At 46.2% G+C, this 27,654-nt stretch overlaps 1 protein-coding gene across 2 annotated transcripts in view; it reads right to left on the bottom strand.

Moving 5' to 3' along the window:
* Positions 1-27,654, bottom strand: part of Trpc7 (transient receptor potential cation channel subfamily C member 7) — a 131,423-nt gene that overhangs the window by 15,417 nt on the left and 88,352 nt on the right. For both annotated transcript variants that reach the window (XM_036187821.1, XM_036187820.1), the window contains 3 exons: positions 24,012-24,245; positions 16,730-16,994; positions 1,679-1,874 (listed from right to left, as the gene is read on the bottom strand). In XM_036187821.1, coding sequence (XP_036043714.1) covers positions 1,679-1,874; positions 16,730-16,994; positions 24,012-24,245 — 695 coding nt within the window. The remainder of the gene's footprint in view (positions 1-1,678; positions 1,875-16,729; positions 16,995-24,011; positions 24,246-27,654) is intronic.

Here is a 27,654-nt window from a genome sequence, read left to right on the forward strand (position 1 = left end):
TGGTGTGCACATGCCATGGTGCACATGTGGAAGTCAGAGAACAATTCGTGGAAGTCGGTTCTCTCTTTCTACCGTGTGATGCTGGGACTGAACTCAGGTCATAGGCTTGGCATCAAGCTCCTTTACCCACTGAGCCATCTTGCTGCCCATCCCCACCATGCATTCTTTTTCTTTTTCACTAAGTTATACAATATCTTTGTTCAGATTCATCATAGTCAATTTACCTTGATTCCAACTATTGCTCATTTGCGTTACTTTTAATTTCTTGATGTTCTAAATAAGACTCAACCAATTGCTCATGGTCTGTGCATTTCAGATCCTAATAAAGAATCTGTTGATACTTTCTGTTTTCTTGCAGTGCTGGGAATTGAACCATGGCTTTGCCAGGCAATGCTACCACTGAGCAGCTGTACCCCAACTTCTTTACTTAAAGGTGCCCCCTTCCTTCCTCCTCTCCACCCCCTCTCTTTGCACCAATGGGGATCACACCCAAAGCCTTACACATGCTGGGTGAGTGCTCTACCACGGCTTCTCCCACAGCTGTTCTCATTCTGGCAAAGTAGCTTCCAGGCAGTCTCTTTCCCTTTGCTTCGCATCTTCTGGGCCTGGTTGCATTGACCCCAGAGCATGGTGATTTGATGATTGCCTTACCTGGTGTTTTAACACTAAAACATTATTTAGTAGTGTGTGTGTGTGTGTGTGTGTGTGTGTGTGTGTGTGTGTGTGTGTGTGTGAGAGAGAGAGAGAGAGAGAGAGAGAGAGAGAGAGAGAGAGAGAGAGATAGATAGATGTGGGAATGCATGTGTTATGGTGCACATGTGCAGGTCAAGGGACGACTTTGCCGAGTTGGCTTTTTCTTTCCACTTTTATGTCGATTCTGGGGATTGAACTTGGTTGTCAGGACTACATAATAAGTACCTTTTCCTGCTGAGCCATCTCACCAGCCATTACCTGTTTTGTTTTTTTGTTGTTTTTGCATGTGTATATGTATAGGGGGATATGCATGCATGGATATATGAGTGTGCATGCTTATGTGTTTGCATGTACAGGCCATAATTTATGTTGGGGATCTGTCTACATCACCCTCCACCTTATTTGGGAGATAAGGTCTCTCACTGAATCTGGAGCTCACTGACTACCTAGGCTGTCTGGCCTGAGAGCTCCCAATATCCTGCTGTTTTGCTTCTCAGATCTGGGATTACAGGCAAATGCCACCATGCCCAGCTTTTTACATAGGTTCTGGGGAATCCAGATTCAGGCCCTTACCCTTGCTAAGCAAGCACTTTACCCACCCTCAGAGCCATCTCCTCAGCCCCATTCTTTGTTTTCCTTGAGGGTGGGGACTTATCTGCCTTGTGACTGTCTGACTGGTGCTCAGCACAGGCTCGGCACACAGTAGGCTCCTAATAAGAAACAGAGGACAGGCAGAAGAGAAACAGGTACATAGCCACTCTCATGTGCCATGGGCACACTGTCTGAATGATGCAGTCCTGGTTCCTTCTGCTCTCACTGGGCCCTTCCAGTGGTGGCATCAGGGCCATGGCAGACGGACTGGCAGCAGTGTGGTCCAGGAAGAACATCTGTTCCTGTCTTAGCTTCATGTGCGAGACAACAGGCGTGTCTGCTCTGGGCTGAAGTGCCGTGATTAGCCAGGGAGGGAGCACTGAGCGCGGCTTACCTCGATCTCCTGATAGGAGTTGTTGATCATGGCTATCAGCATGTTGAGCAGTACGACAACCATGGTGACGTTATAAACGCCATACAGCACGTAGCCAATGTTCTCGATGAATTTGTGGTCGTATTTCAGCACCACCGAGATCACCTCAGACAAGCCAAATATGGACCAAAACAAGGTTTTAAAGCTTTCTTCAACTCTACGAGGAAACAGACAGTCCTTTCATGAAGCCTGAACTGGTTTACACTTTAAAAATGAAGGCTGCCCCTCCATTACCAGGCCTTAATGGTCTCCCGGAGCGGGCTGTGGTGAGCTGCTGATGCCTAGATTCTGAAATACTGAAATGCTCAGATTTCTAAGCAGACTCAGAAAGACTCCTCCATGGCAATGTCTTCCTTTTTAAATTCAGTTTTGCTGGGGCTCCTGGCTGAGACGCTGTATTTATCCTGCTGTAATTAATCAGACTCTAAAATTAAACACGGGGCAAATGTTTGCCCTTGAACCTCAAGAAAGCACACTGTTCCTTCAGTGGACTCTCAACCAGCTCTTCTCAGGCTGCACAGCCTGGCAATGACCTGTGTCTGACAGACAGAGCTGGCTTTGCTGCCTGGCACTTTGGGCCTCATGGTACTCAGTGGCGGGCTCATGTTGTTTATCTCCATTTATTACCCTAGGCCAGTCAATAAATGAAGACCTCTAAAGCAGGGTGGGGTGGGATGGTAGTCTGAATGTAACTGACCTCCAGAATCTCACAAGGAGTGGTACTATTAGGAGGTGTGGCTTTGTTGGAGTGGGTATTGCCTTGTTGGAGGAAATGTGCCCCAGTGGGGGTGGGCTTTGAAGTTTCCTTTGCTCAGGATGCCACCCAGTGTTTCAGTCCACTTCCTGTTGCCTGCAAGCCAAGATGTAGGACTCTCAGCTACTTCTCCAGCACCATGTCTGCCTGCATGCTGCTGTACTTCTCACCATGAAGATAAAGGACTGCACCTCTGAAAGTGCAGGCTAGACCCAATTGACTGTGTTCTTTAAAGAACTGCCATGGTCATGGTGTCTCTGCACAGCAATAAAATCCTTAACTAAGACAGTTGGTTAGAAAAGAGGCCAAGGGCAATGTCCACATTATTCTAATTCTGCAGGTGCCACATCTGGTGGGTGCCGTATATGCTCTGAGGGTGGTCCAGGGAAGACCTGGCCTTCAGTAGATTCCTCTTTGACTCTTCGGAGTTACTGAATATAACAGTTTCAATCCCCAAACACATTTTATAGTCCAAACTTTCTAGCATGATTCTGTATATTATTACATAGAATCCAATTAAAAAGCTAGATTGTGGTTGGATGGCTTAGAAGGGACATAAAGTTCAACTCTTTAGTCTGCATCCAAATTTTCAGTGCCATTATAAGACAGACCTTTTCTTTTTTCCTCTTTTAACATTTCAAATTTTCAACACTCTCCCACAAATGACCAGGATTAACTTGAGCTCCCCCATCCCCCACCAGTGTTTCTTAAGCACTGAAATTTATTTGAGAAAATGTACAGAAATGCAAGTTTCCCAACTTGGACTAAAAATCCACTCTTGACTTGCATGAATTTACAGCTCCCCTGCATGTGAGAATGTGGGGGTGTCAATGAGTGTGGGGTGGGGGTAGAGTCACAGCCAGCTGCATGGCTCATTCCCTGCACACCGCAGTCTGAGAAGCTGGTGTCTGAAGTGCGTTTCCATTGCTTGTCTTTTCTTCCCTCGGAAGCTGCGAGTTGGTAACATGTAATCAGGAATTCAGTAGCCGGTTTTTGTTTTGTTTTGTTTTGAGACAGGGTCTCACTACGTAGCCTTGGCTGGCCTAGAACTCACTGTGTAGATCAGGCTGGCCTTGAACTCAAACAGATCTGCCTGCCTATGCTTCCTTCTTAAGAGGGATGAGATTAAAGACATGTACCTCCATGCCTGGCTCAGCAGCAGGTTTGAAGTGAAGACTGGACACAGAGCCATTTCTGCAGAGTTCTGGGTCCCAGTACTCTTCTAGATAGGAAAAATGGTTTCCTTACACAAGATGTCAAATCCATTTTATGTGAAAACATGGTGTCACTGTGTGTGAAGAAGATTCACTGAGGTACCATTTCTCATCATGAAGGGATTATTCTGCTATCTCCTTGTGGAAAGGAACAATGGCCAGAGAGTCCCAAATGTGTGATGAGCCTCATCCTAAACTGGAAGGAGGCAGCAGCTCTCTATCTCTTGTACATCTGTCCCCTTCTCATAGGATCCAGCAAAAAATGCCAAGCATGCTGTGTGAGGGAGAGCTGGGCGATCAGTTCTGGCCCAGGACTGTGCACTTGTCCTGAACAACAGAAATGGTAGCTAATACTTGTGACAATGAGATGTTTCACCCAAACTCATTTTCCATTCTTTACTCTGGATCACTACACAGGTCCCCGGCTGACACTAATAAGGTCATGTGGAACACATGCAGGACCAACCATCTACATTTCAGTTAGGGAAGATGGCTCAGATCCAGCGTGTATGATTAATCACTGTGAAGTTTGCCTCTGAGCCCCCATCTATTCCCAGCTCCTTCGTTTAGGCATTCTATCTATAACAAGAAGGAAGCAGAGTGGCCCATCTAGCAAACTGTTATGGTAAGTGTGTTCACAGTGTGGTCTCTAAAGAGACAGCTCAGTCCTCACCCTGACCCCAACCCAGGGTGTTTGACATCCCCCCTACAGTGGAAAGACTGACCTCTGAACTTCCACTTAGTCTTGTCTCTAGAGGGTAACTACATGAGGCCCAGATGGAGAGATTGGCAGAGTGAAAGCCTCCTCTCCAGAAAACCTCCACACCTGACTGGCTGGGAAGGGCTCTTAGCCAGACTGCAATAATGGTGGTAGGAGAATGAGGGTGTTTGCTCAAGTCTCAGAGGCCAGGAAGCAGGTAGGGGCTCAGATGAAGCCTGGGCCAGACTAAAACAGATAAAGCCTGCCTTTAGTGACCTACTTCCTCCAACTACGTTCCATCTCCTAAAGGTCCCATAACCCATCCACACAGACACATGAGCCTGTGGGTGGGGGTATTTAAATTCAAACCATACAGTCAACACTAAATAATGTGCTGGGGACAGTGTCTCATAGCCCAGGCTGGCTTTGAACTCAACATGTTGCTAAAGCTGGTGGCCTTGAACCTGATCCTACTGCCTCCACCTTCCAAGTGCTGGGATCACAGATTTGTGCCAACACTCTTGGCTTTATAAACAGTTTATAAATCAGTATGAAAACAGCAGCATTCTAAAAAAGCAAAGGATGTGTTGGTTGGGAAAATGTCAATGAAAAATGTCCGCCTTTTAAAGTGCAAGAGCTTTACAGACAATGTGAGATGCCAGGTTAGTATTGTCCAGTCTAGGGTGTGGCAGGAATTAAAAAAAAGTAAAAGAAAGTCAGTCTCTGCCTCAGTGGGAAAAGGTTTGTGTTACCTACATCTAGGAAGCCTACATAATACGTTCTTAGAAAGAGAGTGGCCTTAGAATCAAGTCAGTAAAACATCACTGATCCCAAGGGCTTGGGCCCTGACTCTGGCCCTCGTGTCCTGTGAAAAGATTGTGTCTCAATCACCATCCACCATTTATTTACTTATCTAATTAGTAGAGACAGGGTCTTGCCTGTCCTTGAACTCATGGCTATCCTTCTGCTTCAGCCTCCTGAGTACTGTAGGTTTGAGCCCCTGTGCCTGGATCACTGCCTAGAGTTTGCAGGACCCACAAGACCCAGGACAGGAGGGAAAAGGTCTATCCTCATCACCACTGCCATCTGGAGCTGCCTTTCAGGAAGAAACCCCTTGGGACTGATTTAACTCATCTTTACACAAGGCCTCTCACAAAGCCCCCATTGACAACTGGCTCCTTTAAGGCCATATCTGGAGTTCTTTATTGTCAACGGTGGCAGCTGCTGGCTCTCCAGCTTCCTCTCACTCCGGGGGCTGTGGAGTTTGCCAGTTCTTCAACTATGTCAGTCACAGAAATCTTCAGAGACAGGTGGGGGAAAGCAGAGAGGCATGTCTGGGTCCAGATATCCCCAAAACACATTCTAGATGCACGTGTGTTTAAACATGTTACAAAGCCTGTTAGGGTCTCAGTTTGCTCAACTATTAAAAGGACAGAATGGTGCTTTATTGCTCAGTTGCTAGGAAGATTAACTCTCACCTAACATATACAGTAAGTGTATCCCAAATGGTTGCTATTCTTTGGTTTCATTTTCTGGTTTGTTGAGCTCTCAAAGAAATCTAGAAGGTGCGAGGGAGAATGCGGTCAAGCTGAAGGCCAGTTGCCCGGGCGCCTCTCTCTTGGCTAGTAGCACACACAGCCCCATCAGCTCGAAAGGCCTCTGCCCATCGAATGGAGTTAATCATTTAGATATTATTGATTCTCCTGAACAAGCTTTGTTTCCCTTCCTATCTTCCAGATTACTACAGATGCTTGATTTCATGCAAATTATCCCTCTGGTTCCTCCAGCCCATGCAGTTTTTTCCCTTTGTCTTCCTTTTGGTCCCTGGCTTGCAGTGGAAGGGACTGAATTGAGTCAATAGGCCACCGTAGCATGAGAAATACTCTTTGCAAAGTGGAAGCAGCAAGAGCCTGTGAGCAATACTGAACAGACCATGATTCACCCTTGTCTCCCTGGGCGGGAGTGTGTGTGGGAAGGTTGGGGCTGATCTGTCATGCAGGAAGCTGGGACAAGGTAATCAGTTCTCTACCAGGTCTGTCTCGCCTGGATAATGAGACTTTAATAACAGGTTTCCTGAAGAGGCAGCCTGTATGTGCCTCAGAGAACAAACTGATCAACAAGGTGACAGTTTAGGGCGATTGTTATGAAAATTGCTGTTTCTTCAGAATGCCACAAACCCTCCCCACACCGTTCAGATCAGTTTAGTTACCTACCCAAATGTGCAGCTAGCAGGCTAAAATTAAGCAAGGGGACTAGAGCTCAGAGGGCTGTTCTTCAAGTAAAGAAGACAAAAGCTGTGCTCTGGTAGAGCTCTGCCAGAAGGCAGCACCGCATGCCATCCCAGCAGGTGACCAGGAAGGTGCTTGGAGTGGAGTAAGCTCTCCTAGGAAGGCTGTTTCTCTAACACCGGTCTCAGGGACCCAAAACAATCACCAGGCTTGGGGAGGGGAAGGGGGTGATAGATAGTCAAATGTCCAAGGAAGTCTGTATGCCTGCCAAGCTGCTCTACCCAGAGTTCCCGCCTCTGCCTCTGAATCACCTTGTGATTCTATCTTGGGCCCTAAATGAGGAACTGGGATTAGAAAACCCAGAAGAAAAGAGTATAGCTTGGGGTGGGTGAACTCTACCCAGCTGAGCAGATGGAAGGAACTCAACACACTGAGCGTGTATTGACGAGTGAATGGATGAAGCCGTGCCGCGTGCTCTTTACTGCCTGGCCTGCTGTTGACAGCCACCAGAGCGCAGGTTCTGAAGCCAGCCAAGTCTGGCTTTGGCTCTTAAGATTTTGGCCAAATAACTTAGGCTCTCTGGATCTCTTTCTTCTAGACATAAGATGGGAAAACAACAGTCTACATTTTGCAAGGTTGTTGTGAAGTCCAGGTGAATTAACCTACTTCTCGTGAGGTGCACAAAGCACTTTCAAGTCTCAATTGTTCAGTGAGTGCTACTGGTTCTAGTACTAGCAGTTCTTCCCTTCCCCTTAATGGCAGTACGTGTAACGTCGGGGGAGTCTCGGGAGCAGTATGATGAGTTTGCAATGAAAATGGATCCAGGCCCTCTCCTTTAGGGGCTTTGGGGCTGTCAAAACCTATCACTTGGCCAAGGTCTTCAAGGCACTGTGCAGTTTAGTCCTCACACGTGGAAAGATGCCCTGCTATAGTCCAGTGACTTCTTACACTGTCACTTAGAGAACGAGATTTAAATTCAACTTCTAGAGCTAGAATGAAATTTTAGTGACTAAAAGGTCAGCCCTTCCCAGGCAGAGGCTTCCACGCAGGGTGAGAACCAGGTGAGGACCTACGCTTGACACAATGTCACAAAGACAGTCATCAAGGACCTGTGGCCATCCACCCTGAGATCTAACCCTGGAAGCCAAGCAAGGTAAGGGCCTGGTCAGTGCTTGAATGGTAAGACACAGCCATGAGGGGCACTTTCTTCATGTGACTGGGTCTCTTCCCTTGAACTTGGTCTAGGGATATACCTAAGTGACAGAGCGCTTGCCTAGCAGTCTCTAGTGTGGCAAAATGACATCATCATCCCCCAAACCCTGTCAGCTTTTAGTCTGTTGTAGAGGCTTTAACATTTCATGTTGTGAATAAACAGGGAAGCAGAGAGGAACATTCCAAACCAACTCTACAATAACAGAGTGTTTGTTCTAAAAAGCTTTGTTAGCTTTCTACAATAGTCCAAGAGGAAGACTCTCTTACGTAGTAGTGAGCCATGCAAAGGTAAGACTTTTTTTTTCTACCTAAGTTAACTATAGCTGCCCAAACTCTCTGGGTCTGAGCAGGACCCCATGGCTGACAGTGTGACACCCCCATTGGGTCTCATAGTCTCTTATGTATCAAACACCTTATACTTGCTGTGAATTTGTGAAGTAAAGGGAGATGATGATAACCTTGGAAATATAATGAGGTATCATTTTAAAACTCAGCCCCCAGAAATGCTAGATCAGACACACTGTGTTCCAGCACTGGCCAAGATCCTGGGAACCACCTGCTCCCTGTGAGGCCAGGCATGTTGGCTCTTTCCCATGTTGCCTACCTATAAGTAAATTCAACGTGTACTGTACAGAGAAAATGGTAGCAGCCAAGGACCTGTGTGCCATAGGGGGACCTTTCCCTGGCTTCTTGTAACAGGCCACTGGTTGACATAATCCAGTCTTGGCTGCCCCACAGGACCTCCACACAACCAGGTCCTTGCATCCCTCCCGAGTCCCAGCACCTCCACGGCATGTCTCTGCCTCCTCAGCACCCAGCCCTGGAGCTGCGTCTGTCACAGTTCTTTCTAGAAGAATGTTTCTCCACTCTTGTCTTCTTCAATAATCAGCCAAGCTCCAGCAGCAGGCCTGGGCCAGGCCTGAGTCTCCATCCTCACCCCTATAGCCCATCCTTCACACAGTTGCCACAACATCCTCTCAGGAGGCATCTACAAGCACATCTCCATCTTTAAAGAGGCCTTCCTGGAGATTTTCAGCCTCCATCAAAACTCAGAAGACCTTCCACAGCTTAGGTTCCTCCTGAGTCCCTTATGTGATCTTTTTCCATTTCCCACAGGCTCTTGGCTGTTTGCAGTTCTTTGGAGATGTCCTGCAGAGGCTGGGGCATCCTTCTAGCTTTCTCCTAGAACCCTCCACAGAGCTATCCCTGCTGGAAAGCATCCCCTGATCCCTCCAGGCAGCATCCAACACTTCCTCCCAGCTGCTGCCCGAAACATCATTTGCAACGATCACATAGTGTCATAGCTGCAGCTCATCCACCTCTCCTAACACCGCTTGCTTAGGAGTTCCTGGGGTAAAGGGTAAAGTCTTTGATTAACCTCCAGGCTGCAGGGCTAAAGTAGAATTTGACATGCAGTGGTTGTCCAACAACTGTCTGTTAAATGATAGAGATGCCTGTGTTATACACTGGGAGTTGAGATATGCAAAACTGTTGGATTTTCTCTGACAAGTCCTGCATGGTACATTAGTCTTAAGAACTTAGCACCACAGGAGAGCAAAGAGAAAACCTCCATCCTATAGCATATGGATGTAGGGTTTCTATTTGTATTCGTTTCCGGTCAGAAGGTGGACTGGAAGTCATGAAGAATGAGGTTCATATCCACTTCCTGGCTCTGTGATCTTGGGTAGGTCCAATGCCTCCTTATCTTTTCTTCTTTCTTTCCTTCCTTCCTTCCTTCCTTCCTTCCTTCCTTCTTTCTTTCTTTCTTTCTTTCTTTCTTTCTTTCTTTCTTTCTTTCTTTCTCTCTCTCTCTCCCTCCCTCCCTCCCTCTCTCTCTCTTTTCTTTCTTTCTTTCTTTCTTTCTTTCTTTCTTTCTTTCTTGCCATCTGTCTTTCTATGAAAGGTCGGTGACTGTGAGGAGTTGCTTAAGGCACGGCATTTCTTATTATTCCTATCTCTTATTGTCTACAAAAGGAACCAGAGTCCAGGCTCAGGCAGGGTGGACAGTGGTCTCCAGGTGTGGTGGGCATATGTGGCAGTCTGCAGAGTCCCCTCCATCTGCCCAGTGCCCCTCAGGATTGCAGGATGGACCTGTTGGGAGGCAGTGTGTCAGCTCTTTCTGCTCCTGGGGTGAGGTGGGACATTTGAATCCTCCCATTTAGGAGTGTGGAAATTTCCCAGAGCTATGGTGGAAAACAAGAGCTTCCAATTTTGTCCAGCACATCTAAAGTTCCTTCCATTAAAAGTAATTCCTGGGGAGATAGAACAGTCTCAACAAAGGCGTTGTTTTTGATTAGAGGAATATGCTATGAAGTTCCTTCCACAGCAGCCTATAGAAAAGGTTGGCTAGGGTCATTTTATTTTTTTTTTTTAATTTAATATTTTTGAGGACAGAGCCCACCATTAATCTCTGATCAGGGTTAAGTGGAGGGAGCCAAGCTTACCTACTGGTGAGGTAATTGAGCCATTATGTATTTTGTGAGTGGGTCCTCTGCTTCCCTCGGAGTCACTCATGGCTCTGGCCCCCGATCTGAGCATCTGTCTGGTCATATGCTGCATAATGATGGATCTGTTGGTGGTGACATACAGCCCAGACAAGTAGGAGGCTCTGCTGTCTGTCAGTACATTCTGTGATGTTGATGTTGCTACAATGACTCAATAGCCCAGTGCTCAGGATGTGTCTTCATTAATCCATGTGTCATTATATAAGGAGGGCACATATCTTCTCTGAAGTCTCTTCCAGTAGAATTTCATTTGTGAGCCCAAACCTTTTGTCTCTCTTTTTCTAACTCTGTAACTAGGAGAGTGCTAAAATGCCAACATCTCCATATAATCTTTAAGCAGAATGTCTTTGCTTTATGGAATGCGTGACAAAGTTGACTATAAAACAAATCTCCAGAAAAGCAAGCCTAACTTTGTTCACTTCCATGGTATAACATATCCCCAATGAGAGCAAGTTCCTATGATTCTAAACTGAGGTTTCTTAAAGGAGGCATGTTCTCAGGTTGTCTTCCTCTCTCCGTCCTCATCCCTGGCTTGGATACTCCGAGACGCAAAGGGCACACGTCTGGTCTAAAAGTCCCCTTTCCTCTTCTTTGGCCACACACAGCTTTTAACAGGGGTGGTTTATAGATTACCAGTTGTCTGTAGACATGCTCTCTAGTATGTCCAACAGGTCCCAGCAGGGCACACACATGCCTGCTCTTCCTTCTTAAAAAGCCCCTGCCACAGAAGTGCTTCTGTAAACCCACTGAGACCTAGAGAACCCTGGGTTCTGGAGTGGAAAGCTAGGAGATTGGAAATACTCCTAGGATCTGTCTCCTGGCCTCATTCCTTCTGGATCTGCACCAATTTGATGCCTGTGCTCAGAAGAACATGCCTGTGTGGTCCAAGCTGCCAATCAGATATTCAGTCCACTGGACTCCTCCATGTGGAAATGAAAAGCATAGATGGCATCGGTTCTATCAGTGATAATGCTGGAAGAGATCCACACTGTGAGTGTGTCTGTATGTGCACATGTCCATGTTTATACAAACACTTCTGTGTGCATGTGCATGGATGTGGAGGCCAGAGGATAACCTGGGGGCTATTTCTTAGGAGCTGTTGACCTTGGTTTTGGTGGCAGGATCTCTCAACAACCTGGGCTCATGGATTGGGCTAGCATGGCTGCAGGGAGCCCCAGGAATGTCTCCTGTCTGCGCCTCCCTACCTAACTTCATCATCTCACTCAGCTCTTTTCTGTGGGTTCTGGGAACTGAACACAGGTCCTCACAAGCTATCCCCACCCCCCAGCTCTAGATTCACATTAAAAACAAAAACAAAAACAAAAACCCTGTGGCCTAATCCTGTGTCAAAATCCCAGTGGGTCTTTAAAAAGAATACATGTATTCTTTGATATATATACGCACATACATTCTGATCATTCACCACCACCACCCCCATTCCCTCTTACCTCCCTCACCTCAATTAACTCCTGTTCCTCCCTACAAAAATACTTTCACATCTTTTCATTTGCTTTTGGTGCACTGAGTTTAACCAGGGCTGGCCACATAAGCATAGGTCTAGAGCAATCCACTGGAGCATATGAGACTCACCACTGATCGCCCCTGAAGGCAATGACTGCCCCCCATCATTAGCAGCCTTCTCCAGGGAGGGGCAGGCTTAGTCCATGCAGTATTCTGGGTCCTGCTCTGCAACTCAGATAATTAGACTCCAAGAGGTGGGGTCTAGAAAGCCTTACATTTAGCCACTGCCCCTGGGCGATCCTGAGGTGGTTTGAGGACTGCTGAGCTCAGCTAAGCTAGATGTTCAGTCCTTGTTCCTACCTGGAGATGGACCCAATCAACCCAAATGCATTCTTCTAGTCCCTCTCTGAGGTCTGCTGGATAGAGAAAATGGGGATTAGGAGAAGGGTGAGAGGTCCTTGGCTCAAGAACTGGAGCACCCTAGGAATCTGAACAGGTTGAGGGCTAGGGGCTACAGTCCCCAGGAGACCTCGCTTTACCTTTCCTTCCCAGTTGCCTCAGACTACACGTCATACCCTTGCCTTAGTACAGCACAGATGTTGATGGGAGTCAGTTAGGACTGGCTCTGAGCTGGCTCCGAACCTCATCCCAGGGTCAGCAGGGCTCCTGTAAGAAGGTTCCTTGTAGGATCTTAACAGCTGCCTTCTGAAGTGACCCCCTGGGCAGCTGTTGGGAGCCCAGCTTTTCCCCTGACACAGAAGGTGTAGAACTTGGGGTCAGGTTCAAAAGACAGGGTGAGATAACTCTTGCAGTGTGTCCAACCCCAAATCTCCTTCCATAGGATTGTGGCTTTTGAAGACCATGGGCACAGAGGAGAGGAGCCCCATCTTAGCCTGCAACTTCAGAATCTATAGAAAGAACTTCCTGTGTGTTGTGTGGTGGGGGGCTGCAGAGGGAAGACCCAGCTGGGTGTGAGGCCTGGGGATGCCTGCTTTGGAGCAGCATGCACTCCAGTGCAGTTTCGAACTTTAGCGCCTGCATAGCAACTAACGCAACCCGGAGTCCCCAAACACACATGCCTCCTTTAGTCCCTTGTGGCATTTTTAATGCCAAGCCTGGTCTCTTGGGGGCGACATGCTTCAGCAAGCAGTCAAAAGGTAAGAGATGACATTTACAAAAATCCATTCTTTCCTCTTTCTGCCTCACTTCTCTATTGACTTTTCCCATTCAATCAAACCCACTCACAGCTACACATCCCATTTCAGGAACTTCCAAGGTGAAGGGTTTTCTGTCCTTTCTCCAATGCATTTGCTGTGCTGCTCACTCCTCATCCCCACACTGGAAGACCTAGGGTCATTGAGGGTTTGGTCTCTGGGGTCTCTGGTGCCCGGTATATGAGAGTGGATTGACTATCTCTTTTTTCCAGATTCTACCTTTCACCCTGATTCCATGACCAGACTCCAGCTCAGGCAACCTGCCCTAACTCCATCTGTAGATTGGCCGTGCTGCCCTTAGCTGAGAACTGTGGCTGGACCAGCCCCATTCTTAGCCCTGGCCTTTTTCACATTCCTGTGGACTTGCTCAGGGGAGGGCAGAGGAGCTGCCAGGATAGCCAGTGTGACAAAGACAACACAGATGTCCCAATTGTAGATAACCTGGCCAGTGGCTTACTAGGCTGCCTTGAATCTGGATTTATTGCTCCTGTTCATTCTCCATTCTTGATCATGATGAATTTGATGGGTAAATAGTCTGAGCAGGGCCCTGTGCTAGGCTGGAAACACAGCCCTTGCTTCTTGGCTGACATCTTCCCCACATCTGTTGACAATGTGGCTTCTGCTGATTAGATGCCTCTATATCCTGTCTTGTCGTCCTCCAATCCTGCCAACCCTCTACATACACTCCCAGAACATTCAAAGCAAATTTGTTTTGGGGTGATTCAGGCTTATTCTATTCCTTCAACAGAGAAATAAAAAGTCTGATTGACTGCATCATGTGCTGGAGGCCAGTCTGTCAACTAGGCCACTGCCCAGAGAAGGCCTTACAGTGCCAGCTCCGTCCCATACACATCACTGTCACTGCCAATCACTGAAGGCTTTAGGCACTGCATCCCTTGCTCTGTCTGGATCCTAACAGTAGTCCCGTGAGGTTTCCCCTCTTCTCACCTCTTCTGTCAGAGCTGCAGCAATCCAGGACTCGCCCCAGGCTACACAGTGAGTCCCAGCTAGGAGCAGATGGAGAGCTAGTCTTTTTGACCCCTGGCACAGCCTACAACACTCAGGTGTCCATTGTTCCTCAGTACTGGGCCTGGCATGTACTCTCTGTGGACACTTCACCCCTGTGAGTCAGCAGCATGCAGGGCTGCTCAGCTGAGCAGGCAGGGTGACCCACAGTTCTGAGTTAAGCAGTATGGTGGCTGAACCACTTTTCCTTAGATACATGTATCTCCCCTTGATGAGTGATTTCTCCAGAAGCAGGGCCAGCTGAGGCCTTGTTACAAGGTGGGGGATTGCTCAGAGGACCAGTCATTTCCAGTGGCTGGCAAACTGAAACGTCAGCTACTCAGGCCTTCCTGGGGACATGTCTCAGGAGGTTCTTGACACTCTTGTCCCAGCTGCTACAAGATTCTGGCCAGAGGTTGATGAAGGCAAGTTCTAGACTGATAGGTCTGGGGAAAGACCGTGACTGGAGATACTGTGCCCAGATACTTTGCATGAAATGCCTCAGCTGTTTGTGGAGGGTGAAGGTACTTCTGAGTAAGGTGGGCAACTCTCATTTCCCTCTTTACAGATGTGAACAAGAACCCCTGGAAAGAAGCTGTGTCTGTGGAGAGTTATTGGCTGATTGGAATTTCAGTTCTGTGCCGAGACTGGAATGCTGCAGGCCCAGAGGCTGTTACCTAATCTTGGGCTAGCTCTAGTCCTCCAGAACAGCCATGCTTTGTCCACACAAAGGTGTCAGGACAAACAGCTGGTGACAATAGAAAAAAAGGCAACAAACCTTTTACTATCATTAACTTAGCATGTGAGCCTGCAGAGAACTCTCCCCCATCTCACTGTACCTGCCTCTCTGATGTACCTACCAATGTATTTTACACTTGTTTTGATTGGTCTGTAAAACTATACACCTTCATGAAACTGCTTCCACATAGAAACACGGAATTTAGGGTAACCTAAATCTGCGGTACTGGGCCATGGTCACTTAAAATGGCTCTGGAATAAACTATCTCTTATTCCCTTTAAGACGAGAGCTGTGGTTTTTGTGTTGGCACATTTGTGGACACAAGAGCTCAGATACACCCAACGACTTGGCTAATGGACATTAGCTAGTAATGTCTGTCAGGGTGTGAATTTGGCTCCACCATATCCATTCACTACACTCAGCTCAGGGCTGCTGGTAGCCTCCAGGAGACCCCACTGTCCCTCACAGAGAGGGGGCTTTTTGGATTTTTGCACACAGGCTGCATGAGAACTGTCTCTATCTTTTTGGAGGTGCAGTGGGGGTGTGGAGTCACTACACTGTTCTGCATCTGGCTAGCTGAGGCCTTTGCAGCAGCAATTTCACTCCTGGCTCTTGCCTGGGCCTCTGCTCTGGCCGCAGAGGAGCTCAAAGCTGCAGAACTTGCTTTGTGCTCAGCCATGTGTGGACAGCTGCTGACCTGGGCCTCCAGCACTTCCCTGTAAGTATAGGAGTTAGTGAATCTGACTTCTGAGAGGCAGCAGGTGGGGGAGATCTGACTGATAATTCTCGCTGTCTCTCCAATAGGCTATTTGGAGATGTGATATTTCCATCTTGTCTCTTGGAGAAGTCTGTTGTGCCCATGTCAGGGTAGCAGCCTGTGCTCCCTTTCCCAGCTCTCATCTCTCGCTCACCCTGCTCGCCCTCTTCCCATTTCCTTTTATCTCTGGCTCACTTCCCCTGGATTATAAGTCTCTGGATCTAATGGCATGTTAGCATGTGGGTTTTGTCCAGGTTCTGTTCCTAAGTAATACAGGTTAAGTATGTTGCTATAATATTCATAAATGGTAATACCTGTTTTGCATGTTTTCTGGGTTACCCCATCCCAATGAATCCTCACACTATCGTCATGAAGCAAGCAGGCATTATTATTATTACCCCTTGTGGTGGTCTGAATGAGAAATGTCCCTCAGGGGTTCAGTTGGTTCCCAGTGGTGTAGCCTTGCTGAAGGAAGTCCATCTTTGGGGTTCAAAGCCTCACTCTACTTCCAGTTCTCTTTTTTCCACCTCCTGTTTGTGGCTGAAGATGTGACCTCTTAGTTTACTGATCCATCTGCCTGCTGCCATGCCTCTCCTGCAATTATGGACCCCCACTTGGAACTGTAAACCCCCCCAAAAGTCATTTTCTTTCTTAAGTTGCTTTTGGTCATGGTATTTTATCATGGAAATAGAAAAGCAACTAATAAATTCCCATTTTAAAAATGAAGAAATGGGCTGGGCAGTGGTGGCACACGCCTTTAATCCCAGCACTTGGGAAGCAGAGCCAGGCGGATCTTTGTGAGTTCGAGGCCAGCCTGGTCTACAGAGTGAGTTCCAGGAAAGGCGCAAAGCTACATAGAGAAATCCTGTCTTGAAAAACAAAACAAACAAACAAACAAAAATATGAAGAAATGGCTGGGTATGGCTCATGTCTTTAATATCAGCACTCAGTAGGCAGAGATAGGTAGATCTCTGTGAGTTCAAGGCCAGCCTCATCTACATCAGGAGTTCCTGGGCCAGCCGGAGCTACACAGTGGCAAAGTGAGAACTTAACTCATTTGTTTTTCTAATTTCAGAACCTAAACCTTAAACCACTTAGAATGAAACTCACATTAACCTCAAGGAAACCTGAGTTCTTCAGGAAACCACTGGCAAGAGGTTGCCAAGGATTCCCAGGAGCCTGGGGAGGCCCTCAGGGAGGGAGAGAGAGTGCTGGGATACTCACGTTGTAAACGCCGGGTTGTACTTTGCACCTCGGTAGTAAGAGTACAGGTTGAACATTCCGATCATGAAGGCCACAAACACCATGATAAAAATGACCATGAACTTGAAGATGTCTTTCACAGTCCTTCCCAGGGAGATCTGCAGGGGCCCGAAGCTCTCGTTGGCCGGCAGGATGTAGGCAATTCGGGAGAAGCTGAGCACAACAGCTATGGCATACAGCCCTTCTGAAATGATCTGGGGGTCTGAAGGCCACCACTTGTCCCTGGCTGAAAGAAAACAATCTGGGTTACTCACTAGGGGATGAGGTCTGCTCTGGAAGAGCACCCAGAGAGGCATCTCTAAAAATTTGTTTTTGCCATTTTATGTCTCTGTGTGCAGGTACCCAAGAAGAATAGAGGGCTTTGGAACCCTTCAAGCTGGAGTTATAGGTGGCTGTGAACTACCTGACATGGTGCTGGAAGTTGAACTCAGGTCCCTTAGAAGCAAACGCTCTTAACTGCCCAGTCATTTCTCCAGACCCAGTCAGGGGTCTTTAGCATTCACCATTCTCCACTCCTCTCTGCTCTGACATAGTCCCAGCACACAGAAGATGATCACGTGCCTGGAACACGCTTCCTTTCCTTCAGGTCTGATTCATTCCAACCATCCTTCAAGATTCAAGCTGCCTGGGCCTCCTGCAGGCTGGGTGGGATTTCTGTGACCTGTGAGCTCCCATGGTGTCCTCTGCACATCTCCTAAGACATATGTCACAGTGCTCACCATTCAGCTTCTCTCCTCCACACACAGGACCAGAGCCACTCACTGGGGAAGCCCGAAGAGGCACTGGAGAGGAATGGGGGCCTAGAATCAGTCAACTGGCTCTCTTGGGCCACACTGTCCCCTGTGATCATGACAATCTCATGAGCTTTAATCACTGTGGCCTTTAAGCTACACATGCAAAGAGCTCAGAACAGGGTCTGGTGCAGAGCAGGCACTGATAAAGGTCTGTGAGGTGACTATTCTAACCACAAGTTCAGATAGCCACAAGTCAGAGCAAATAAGCTCCTCTGGGGACCCAGAATCTGAGGGTTTGGCGAGAACATAATAGAACAGAAGGTGTGTGCTGACGGGTTTTCTTCCCGACCGAGTGAGGGTCTCAAAGGTGGTGACCATTCACAGAAATTTGCCACAACAGTGCTGGAGGGACTCTGCTGGGGTTTGCTGGTGAGTTCTGAGGTTTGAGATGCCTTACAGGCATTCCTGTAGCAGAGTGAACCTTGACTGGGCCCCCACTGCACTACTGGAGGCCTAAAGTCTAAGGAACAGCATCCATGGCGGACCTGCTACCTACTAGGCGAGTCTCAGGTAAGGGCAGTACCTCCCTCCTGGGAAGGTGCCTGCTTGTCACAGTGACTGGGAGGAGTACCCCTCAGATGCTGAACATCCCATAACGTCCCAGACTGCACCACACAGCGAGAACTGCCCTGCTGACAAAGCCAAGAGCATCCCTGTTGAGAAGTGCTGAATGAAGCTAAATGAGAAACATTGAGAAACTTAAATTAGTCCTCACACTAAATTAGCTGTGATTTTCACAACAGCCCCGTAGAGCAGATATTACTATTGCCATTTTGAAGATTGGATTTAGGGGTATGGGGTCCTTTTCAGAGCCAGTAAGTGCAAATAGAAAGCATATTACATGGCAGTTCTTGGCACCCCAAGGGAGATGGAGGGGGAGGAATTTTATTCTTTATTTTCAAAGCTAGACTGGTAAATAATTATAATAGAAACCTTTAGTAAGTGAAGCTGTGCCACCAAGTTTCATGTAGCACTTTCCAAATTACATTTGGAATACATTAACATAGACTCTATGTTCTTACCAAGGTCAGAATTCAGAAGTCCATGAAGGGCAAATCAAGAGAACAAAGTACGTGTTTTCTAAAATATCTTCTGCCCTCTATGAATAAATAACACATTTGAGTGTTATGAAATAGGAAGTAGATTCTTCTGTTAAACAGACACAAAAATGAATTCTTTTGTTAAACGCCAACTACAATGTATCATCTTCAACCTCAGTAATAACTGCTCCTAGTAGATTCTGCCTGTTCCTGGAGGCCGAGACTGGACTTCCGGTGCGGACCTTCAGCCTGAATGGGCTTGTCAGGGCTGTAGTGATGGGTGGGCACAAAACAAGCTGCACCGTGTGATTCAGACAAAGGGACTTTCATCTTGGAGCTGTTTCCACCAGAAAAAAAGGCTTTTCAAAGCCTGAAAAAACCTCGGAGCCTACTTTTTTGATGCTGAAACGGTTGGAAGGCTCGCCTGCAAGTCTCGCCACAAGAGGGTGCTCAGCGCCCAAAGCTGGAGCACATGCGCACAAAAAAAAGCTCCTGAATATTTCCAAGGGCCCAAGGTGAACCGGAAAAGGCAAGGACAATGATGTGCTGCGACCTGAGCCGGACCTGATACAATTCACAAAGGAATAGACGTCGACATGGGGACAGTTCTGCAGCCTGTACCGTCACAGTAAGAAGAGTGTGCCCATCTTTCCTTAAGGAACCCAAGCAGCATAGAGCAGGAATCATAAGCCATTCAAGAAAATTTGACTTTGTTACATTAACAAATGCTGTAAACAGGGGCCAGGAAGCAATGGCTGTGACACAAGCCTGCTCATCTTTTACATTTGTATCATGTGTTCAGTTCGATAAAGATCATGACCGTACCTGACCATAGATGTTCTATGTTTACAAGGACCATGTGTTTTCACCTACCAGGAAGGACACATTACATTCAAATCCTTGAAATGATGTGCCACTAATTAATACTTACTAAGGAACAGCTAGCTTTTAACCACCACCACCACCTCCACCTCCACCACCACCACCACCACCACCACCACCACCACCACCACCACCACCACCACCAGACTGCTAAGCCTCACCCTGGCATCATTCTCTTTTATAACATGAAGTACAATGTTTGAGATTAAAAAAAATAAAAAAGGCCAAAGAGGTAGTATTAATAATAACTGTTACTATTTAGTGAGCTTTTTCTATTTTCATGGATAATGCAAACATCTCCAATCTGCATTATTTTATTTAATCCAAAACAGACTTTTTGACATACTCATTACCTTCTTCTTACACACGAGACAGCGGAGACCCAAAAGTTAAACAAACCAGCAAAGTGATCTCCAGAACTAGGATTTGACTCCAGGTCTTTCAAATTTCAAAGCTTGGGGAGAAACTTAGCTTAACAGAGGGCTGGAGAGATGGCTTAGTGGTTAGGAGCAGACTCCATTTCTAGCATCCACATGATTGCTCTCAACCTCCTGTGATTCCAGCTCAAGGGGGTCCAATGCCCACTTCTGGCCTCTGCTGGCACCAGGTGTGCATGTGGGTACAGACATACATGTATGCAAATCACACAAAAGTAAAATGAAAAAATTCACAGGCTATGGTTTTCAACTCATTGGAGGCCAGAATTTTCTCTTAGACAAATAATATTGTTTTTCTTGTAATATCATAAGAGCCTTACTGAGGTAAGATAGAAAGATGGAAAACTTTAATAGGACAAAGGAAGGGAAGAGAACCCACTGTGAGGTCTAGTTAAAATCTGATAGTCAAGAATTTCAGCACAATTAAAATATTAGGAATGCCAACATAGGAATAAATACCCTGAATCTGATAGAAGAAAGAGTGGGGTATAGTCGTGAACTCATAGGAAAAGTCTTTCTGATCAGAACACTGTTAGCACAGACACTAAGATCAATAATTAATAAATGGGACCTCATGAAGCTGAAAAGCTTCTGTATGGCAAAGGATGCCATCATTTGGTCAAAGCAACAGACTATAGAGTAGAAAGATCTTTACCAATTATGAATCTAATAGAGAGTCAACTGTTGTGGAATACTCCTTTACACTGTGTGAGGATATGTCACTGTGATTGGTTTAATAAAATACTAAATAGCCAATAGCAAGGCAGGATTTCCAGGCACTAAGGGTGCTGGGAAGAAGAAGGGCAGAGACACAAGGAGACATGGAGGAAGCAGGAAAGCAGGATGGACAGTCCATAGATGAGGTAAATGAGTCTTGAGGCAGCACATAGATTAATAGAAATTGGTTAATTTAAGATATAAGAGCTAGTTAGAAACAAGCCTAAGCTACTGGCTGAGCCTTCATAATAAGTCACCATGTGGTTATGTGGGAGCTGGCTGGTGGTACAGAACAATCCACCTACAGTTAACATCTAAAATATATAAAGAACTAAAAACAACTGGACATTAAGAAAACAAATAATCCAACTAAAAATGGGGTACTCAGCCTGGTGGTGGTGCACACCTTTAATCCCAGCAGTCAGGAGACAGAGTCAGGCAAATCTCCATGAGTTTGAGGCCAGCCTGGTCTACAGAGTGAGTTCCAGGACAGCCAGGGCCACAGAGAAAACAAAACAACAACAACAAAAATGAGGTACCCAAGTACCCAAAGAGTTCTCAAAAGATGAAACACAAATGACAGAAACACTTAAATGTTCAACATCCTTAGTCATTAGGGAAATGCAAATCAAAGTGACTCTAAGCTTTCATCTTCTATCTGTGAGAATGGCCAAGATCAATAAAACAAATGATGGCTCAGTGCTGACAAGGATGTAGGGGAAGGGAAACACTCCTCCATTGCTGGTGGGAGTGTAAACTTGTTCAGCCACTATGGAAATCAATATGGAGATTCTTCAGAAAATTGAGGATCAATCTCCCTCAAGACCCAGCTATACCACTTTTGAGCACATACTCAAAGGATGCCCCATCCAACCACAGAGACTTGCTCTACCGTAATCATTGCTGTACTATTTATAGTAGCCAGAAATTGTGAACAGCCTAGTTGTCCCTCAACAGATGAATGGATAAAGAAAATGTGGTACATTTACACAATGGAATATTACTCAGCTGTTAAAAGAACAAAATAATGAAATTTGCAAATAAATGGAGTTAGAAAAAAATTATGCTGAGTGAGGTAACATACATCCAAAAAGGCAAATATGGTATGTATCCTCTTATATGTGGATGTTAGTTGTTAAGCCTTTGATAGAGACTGTGGCAACATGCACAGGGCCTGCACAAGTCCAAGCCAGATGGAGTCCTAATGCTGAGAGGGGAACTAGATTAGAGCCCCTCACCTAACCCAGAGGCTATCTCCAATTGACAAGGGAGAAGTCAGTTTTCCTGTGGAGTCTCACTGGGTATACAAGGTACAGTTAAGGGAGGCCCTGTGCCCAGCAGCAGATGCCAACCCAAGACAAACTCAGTGCTCAGTGGTACTTTGAAGATGGTTTGTCTCATAACACTTTGTTTGGTCTTTTTTTTCTTTTTTAACCTTTATGGGTCTTTTGTTTAAGTATAGTTTCTGTCTATGTTTTTATGGATTTGTGTGTGTGTGTGTGTGTGTGTGTGTGTGTCTGCATGGGTATATGTTTCTTGTGCTCTTTCTTCATTTTTTTTTTCTCCTGTTCATTTCATTATGGTTTGATTGTTGTTTTTTTTTTTTTTTTTTTTAAATTTGCCTGTTTGTTTTCTAAAGAGAGACAGAAAGAAGGCCTGGAGTTGAACCAGTGGGGTGGACCTGGGAGAGATTAGAGAGGAGGAAATCATGATCAGAATGTATTGTGTGGAAAAAATTTTTCAATAAAACAAAACCAAAAAGTCATTAAGTATGGCTACAGCTGCCTGTATATGATCTGCACACATTCAGGAGCCCCACACTTAGCTGAGGCGCTACAGACAGTTGATAGCTTCTGGGAAGGAGAGTCCAGTTTAAGGCTGTGGCTCTCAGTAGGCTGACCATGCTCCAGGATACATGGGCAGCACAAACTGGAGCCCATGGGTTGTTTTTGTGTGTGTGTGTGTTTTTTTTTTTTTAAGCAAAGGACACAAACTTGGGAGGAGGCAGGGGTAGGTTATGAGTTAGGGGGACAGGCTTGGGGTGAATATGGTCAAAATGCATTGCTAACATTCTCAAAGAATTAACAAAATATTTTCAAAATTGGCTGTGGAGGTTGCCTGCATTCTTTCTAAACAAATACATTTCTAAACAACAAATGTTAAAATTGCAATGATGTGTAGGACCTTTGAGGACTGCCTTATTCCTTTCCAAGTATAAACCTGCAAATATCTGGGAGTCTCACAAACAAGACTCTAAAGTTATAGTAGAAAATATGACCTACAGTTCTACCTTAGCAGTTGTAATCCCATCCCACACTTCACAGTAGCCAGCCTATGACTTAGTTATGCTTGTTAGACACCCTTCCAACTACAACTTCAAAGTTGTGTGTGTGTGTGTACACATGCACACTTGTATGCACACACATGTGGTATACACACACACACAAGCTATTGTAAAGAAAAGTAACTCCTTTGAGAATCTCACACCCACACTTGGATGCCTGATACTTTTTCTCTTCATTCTCTCTCCCTTAATGCTCATACTCAAATACTATGTTACAATCTCTTCTTTAAAAAATAACTATTAGCATATGAATTATACCAAACAGCGGGTCCCGTGCTGATATTTTATACACGTATGTTATGCACTTTGATCACGTTCACTCAGCTACGTCTTTTGCTCTCCTCCCACTCCCGCTGGCTGACACCCACCCCTCTGAGCTAGTCTCTTCTACTTTCATGTCTTGGGGGGGGGGTGCGAATGAGCTCAAGTAGGGTTACTTACAAAAATCTCTTCTAAATAAACTCCAACTTTCACCCACACTGGCTCACTCTGAAATTATTTTCTGCAGGGCAGTCAAGAATGCCAGGGTCACCTGAGTGGAGCTCTCTGTAGACCTCAGGATTCTTGGAGGCAGCAGCCCTAAGTGTCACCAACCCGCATGAAACCCATTTCAAACTCGTATGATCAATGTATGACTGCCTCTTTTAAGAACCTTTCTCACCCTGAGAAAGACTGCTGAATTAAAACAGGACAGACCTTTGTGCAGAACAGAGTATCCAATATAGACGAAAAATTTTCAGTATGTATGTTCCTCACATCAGGGGGGGGAAAAGGACTCTTCTTCAAAATTAAAAGCAAAATTCTACAGAAATGCTCCAAGAACCCCTTCCAAACAAACGCACTCTTCCAAACACAAAAGAACCATTTCTAAGTCACAAATTAATTCCACATTCTGTAAGCGCTGTAGGCACAGAGAACTTGGCGCACCCGTGGGCTCTAACCTGCCAGGTTCCAAATTCCAGGTCCTGGGACCAGGCAAAGCAATTGGCACACTCCCATCCCACCCAAGACGCTGTCCCAGGAACTCACCGTAGGTGAAGTATGCCACTTCCGGCGGAAGTGAGGCGTTGTGCAGCGTTAAGTCCTGCACGTACTGGTCCACGTACAGCTGGGCCTCGCTGGCCTTAAGGAAGGCCATGAACCTCGCGGTGAAGGAAGCCACAAAGATAGAGAGCATGCCGAAATCCAGGAGGTTCCACAGGTGCAGCACGTACTCCCGCGGCCCCTCTTCCCAGATTTCCTTGCATTCCGACCAGATCATCCCTGTGGGAGAAGGCCAGGCCCATCTTCAGTTTCCCTGGCAGGCGCCAAGGGAACTAGGTAGAAACGAAAATGTCAGCTGTGTGACAGCTAGAGACAGAGATGGAAACACCTTCAAAGACAGACCCCTGGGAGAAGACATGCCTCTGTCCCTGACCTTATGAGATAACCGTCTCTGAAAGAGAGGAGAGGGTCCCCATCCACGGCCAGACTTTGGAGGCAGTGTATGGGAGATAAGGCTTCAGGAACCTACACTTTAATATGGAGTAGTTATAAATTAGGAATGAAAGGAGCTGAGGTTGAGGAATTTCTGAAGGTCCCACATGTGATGCATCCACAATTCAGTTAACCCAAGTTACAGAGTTGTTTCAGTGAGTTTAAGCTTAGGTTTATTGGATTTTCCCACTTTTAATTAGTAATTAAATAACTAATTGGATTTTAAATAAATACATCTTCATTGTTACACAGTAAGCGATGTAGAGATAGGGTATATAATTGAAATGTTACAGGTGCCTCTGCCCTTCTTCCAAGATGGCCCTGTGAGATGGCCTGGGCAGTGGTTCTCAGCCTTCCAGACGCTGACCCTGTACAGCAGCTCGTCATTTTCATCCCTACTTCATAACTGTAATTTCCCACTATTATCCATCATAATGTAAGGACTGGTGTTTTCCGAGGGTCTTAGGCGACCCCTGTGAAAGGGTTGTTTGACCCCCAAAAGGTCATGCCCTACAGGTTGAGAAATGCTGGCCTATGCTACTGCTTTGGTATATAGACATCTAGACCTGTCACTGTCTAGTACTGTGACCACCTTGTAAACATTCCCAGGTGAATATATTCCTACTTTTAGTTAAGAGTTTTTTGTTTGTTTGTTTGAGACATGGTTTCTTGTCTAGCCCTGGCTGTCCTGGAACTCGCTTTGTAGACCAGGCTGGCCTCAAACTCACAGAGATCCACTTGCTTCTGCCTCCCGAGTGCTGGGATTAAAGGTCTGTGCCATCACTGCCTGGCTAGTTAAGAGTTTTAAAATGAAATTCTCACCATCAGAGAAACTGCAGCTAGTGAATATCCTGCTGGTGCTGGAAATATCATACCCCAAGCTGGCATCCTTATCCTCCTACCCTCACTGGCTCCTGTTGCCCGGTACTCCTCCCATTCCTGACTCCTGGCAGACAATTACAAGAGATCACCACATGTCTGCAGCTCCTCTGATGGACTTTCAGTTTCATGTTGCCCTTTCAAATTTCAACTCTTCACCTCATCAATAAGCATGTGATGTTCCTTTACTTCTTTCTTTGACACCTGCAATGTGTGCATCGTAGCCCCAAGACAAAGCCACACACCAAAGGTAGACTGTCAGAACTCCCTGGGTCTCCCACCATCTCTATACAGCAGCAGAATGGTCCCCACAACAGACCCCAGTGGTTCTGCCCTGGACATTTGCATGTATTCCTCTTGCTCTTCCCCAGACTGCACAACAAGCCAACTGACAGCTGCCCATATTACAAAACAGGTCTCTTTGAGGACTCAGCTGCTGAAGACACCTGGAATCAAAGATGATGCTGGCAGTGGATGATGGTGGTGGATCTGTCCTCGAGAGTGTGGCTGCCTTGGTCTCCGTCATCCTCAAAGCATGTGAGAGTGAGGGGCTGATTGCCTTCAGTCCTCAGGGACTCTGCCCAGGGACTGTTTCGATCAGCATTTGGTGGTGAAAAAGTCCCATCAAGTAAAAGGAATTGAAATATTTTTCCAAAGCAAAAAGCAGCCAGAGCAGCTGTCTGTAGAAGAGCCCCTGTCTTCGTTGAAGATTGGAGTTCCCACAGTGAGAAATGCCCCTACCCCTGCAGGTCTGTTTACAAGACTTCTCACAGCCCTGCTTATTTTTCTTTTAACAGAGCCATGTCTCAACTTACCCTACCAAACTTTGGGCAGCAATTCAGTGCGTCATAAGCTTCTTAACACAGAAACAGACTTTTTCTGTCTATTTAAAAGTGTTACTAGAAAACCCATTACAGGCTTGGGGAAAATGTGGATTTATGTATTTATTTATTTTTATTTTCTCTTCCCCAAGATTAAAATGACCAATGTCATAGTGGGCTTGCTTCTAGCTAGACTTAAGGAGAATGGCCGATTACTGTCTGGGATTCAGCAAACACTGGGCTCAAGTTCTCGCCTGGCTGTTCACTGGCAGTGGGACATTGGATAAGTCTCTTGATTTTGAGTGTGTTTTGGAGGAACTTTAAACGTTAAGAGCCTATGAATCTGAAATGCAAATTATTTTCATTAGGCACTGAAAATGACTCCATGGTCAGATGTCCTTGTCAGTCTTCCTAGATTTAAATATTAATCACTTAGGTTAATTTAAGTCATTCCAAGGCCATAAGTAAAAGTAACATGGGGTGAGGGTTTGAGCAGCAGGGATGCCTAATGAAAACAGAAGTGTTGAAATTAAGTACTTCAGTGAGGGACATTGGGCCTCCTGCTTCCAAGAGGCTAGGGTACTGTATGATGTTTTAGAGTAGCTGAGCCCCAGGTCTTTTCCCCGAGCAAGTCAATCAGAGAAATGTTTAGAGCTCAGGGGCCCAAGGGGTAAAGGATGCTTGGTACTTGAGATGACTTCAGGCAAAGTTCCCATTACTCAAGAATGCCTGGAGCTCAGAGAACAAGGTCACCAATAATTAAGTAAGGTTTCTGGCAGAGAAGGAGCTTAGAGCATGCCAGGAAGCCTCAGAGGGAATCCGAATCTTGATGCACCACAGCTTCTGGGTAATGTCTGCAGTCTATGTTGAGGGGCTTGACGGGGGAGGGAAAGGCACTGGCTCCCATTCTGGCCTCTGTGGTACTCAGAAGGGCTTCCCTTTCAGGGTGTCTTGAGATAGAAATATGTACATTTCTGAAGTAGTCAGAGGCTCCTTCTGCTGTAAGCCAGGGTCCCACATTTACTCATTTCCTTACGTCAGTCTCTCACCACTGGGCCAGCACAGAGTGTTCTGTGAACTCACAGGAAGGAAATACACCCAGAAGCTCTCCACCCACCCCTAGTAGCCAATGCTGTCTCCATGTTAGGGGTTTATTTGCTGGGCAGGCAGAAAGATGGTATTAATAATTTCCTAAGAATTTGTCTGTGTCTCTTTATCCCACTTTATTCTGATTACAGCAGCCAGCAATTGTTGAGTTCCTTCTAGGCACCCAGCCCTGGGCTAAGCATTACATCTACCAATTGATTCTTCCAAATATGCTGACTGACAGCAACTATAATTATCTCTACTTTCAAGATGAAACTCATGTGCAAAGTTGGCAAGTCAGGTGTCCAAAGGCAGACACGCAGTCCAAGCTCTTTGCTGTCTACTGTGCCATCTCCACCATGCCCTGCAGTAGACACAAGCTCAGGCTGTTTAGTCAGAAGTCATCTGTT

This window comes from Onychomys torridus, chromosome 5, assembly GCF_903995425.1.
Source record: "Onychomys torridus chromosome 5, mOncTor1.1, whole genome shotgun sequence".
NCBI lineage: Eukaryota > Metazoa > Chordata > Mammalia > Rodentia > Cricetidae > Onychomys > Onychomys torridus.